This window comes from Sesamum indicum, linkage group LG7 (assembly GCF_000512975.1).
Source record: "Sesamum indicum cultivar Zhongzhi No. 13 linkage group LG7, S_indicum_v1.0, whole genome shotgun sequence".
Taxonomy (NCBI): Eukaryota; Viridiplantae; Streptophyta; class Magnoliopsida; order Lamiales; family Pedaliaceae; genus Sesamum; species Sesamum indicum.
The window spans coordinates 6659659-6661514 of record NC_026151.1 but is presented as its reverse complement, the minus strand read 5'-3'; the positions used below and the strand labels follow the sequence as shown (position 1 = coordinate 6661514).

Here is a 1856-nt window from a genome sequence, read left to right as displayed (position 1 = left end):
AAGCAATGCATCCAATCATACCAGACATGGAGTGCCCAACAAACACACATGTTTTCAACTTCATCTCTTCAGCTATACAGATCAAGTCCTCTGCAAAACCATCATATGAAGAATACCTGCACCAACCACACCATTTTTACAACTTAAATTATTCAATGATTATTCCCATAAGCCGCTCCTTTTGCTACTTAAATTAAGTTGGTTGAAATCAAAAGTCATAAACAGCTTTCTACCGACTCTCGCATCTTAGTAAGATTGTAATATTTTCAGACACCCCAACTTCAACATTTTTTTCACTTTTATACTTGCATTACAGAATGGTTATACGCAAAAGCCTCTCTATTAAAGGTTTCCTACCTCTGAACTGCTTAAATTAAGCTGATTTAAGTCAAAAACTATAAGCAGCTTCTTACCGACTCCTGTAACTTATTAGTAAAACTGTAAATACTCCAACTCATTCTTTCTTTTAACTTTTATTTTTAAATACTCCCAACTTTTATTACTGCGTATTTCCACTACAAAAACAGTGCTTAACTTATAACGTATTTCCACTACAGAAACAGAAGTTATTGCGGCAGTATTATTAGTACTGTCATAATGGTAAACTGCAGACTTTCAAGGAAAAAACACAAACTGAACCTCGCCGCGGAACTAATAGAGCTTAGGTACCTGACCGGATCGTAGAGCGTTGGATCTTTGACGGCACCAGAAAAACACCAGTCGAAAAGAACAACAGTGTAACGAGCGGTCAAGTCGGGCAATATCTCGTCCCAGACCGACTGGTCGCCGCCGTAGCCATGCGCCAGAACTATTGTTTCCTGGCCTGAACCAAGAATTCTGGCGTTCATGGCTGTTCCCAGATCCTTTCTCATCACCATCTTGCTTGCTTTCTTTCTTGTGTTTTTGTGCTTTTGCAGCTGCGGAAGAAGAGGACAAGAGAAAAGGATAAATAGCAATAGTGTTGAAGCTAATTTACTACTAGTTGCTGGCTAGTTTTGTGCCGTTATCCTGTGGTCTTCGTTCCCCTTATATAGAAAGCAACTGATGATGAAGGCTAAGTTTAAATTATACCTTTTTTTTTTTTTTTGGTCTAAATTTTCAACAGTATATTCAGGAATTTTTTATTTTTATTTTTTATTTTTTGTGAAAGTATATTCAGGAATTTAATATTTAGGTGAGCTTTGTAGTATGTTTTCAAGTTTGCAATATTCTATTTTAATTTCTTGAATTATCCCCTGCTGCACGCAGTCCCAACGATCATATTAAAAGCAAAATAGTGGTGTGGGATGAAGAGACCAAGAAACTTGTGAAAAAGAAACAAACATGGTATGACGGGATGAGAAAAAAAAAAGAAAGAAATCTGAGAAGAAAGAAGTTTACGAGAAAAGAAAAAAGAAACGTGATGTGAGGTGAGAGTGAAAAAAGTTGGAATTTTTGGTTTATTGAAAAAATATTGAAATTACATGCTATTATAACTATATTTTGTTGAAGGGATGGATTAAATTAAAAGGTAAATTTAAAATACTTAAAAGTTAGTACGACAATAAAGTTCTCCGTATAATAGTATAGATATCATGAGTTTATATTTTTTTAAAAGAAAAGGTAAGAAAATTTTATAACTTATTAGTACAATTTTGGTAGATGTTTCTTAACTATTGATTGTTTATGCACATATATAAATAAGAACATGGCCCAAATTTATCTTATGATTTGCTAATAAAATGACTGAGTCAAAAAAGAGTTTGAAGTGGGTTATAAAATGTGACTTTATTATAAATAGAGAGCCCACATAATATAAGTGGTGATGTTCTTTGAGTCACATAAAAATACAGGAGATCATACATCTCGAAATATTA

General features: G+C 33.7%; 1 protein-coding gene across 1 annotated transcript in view; it reads right to left on the bottom strand.

Moving 5' to 3' along the window:
• LOC105166445 (strigolactone esterase D14) overlaps window positions 1–1018 on the bottom strand; it is a gene marked incomplete in the record, with an annotated part of 6365 nt that extends 5347 nt beyond the window's left edge. Inside the window, 2 exon segments of the mRNA XM_011085797.2 lie at window positions 1–116; window positions 670–1018. Coding sequence (XP_011084099.1) covers window positions 1–116; window positions 670–878 — 325 coding nt within the window.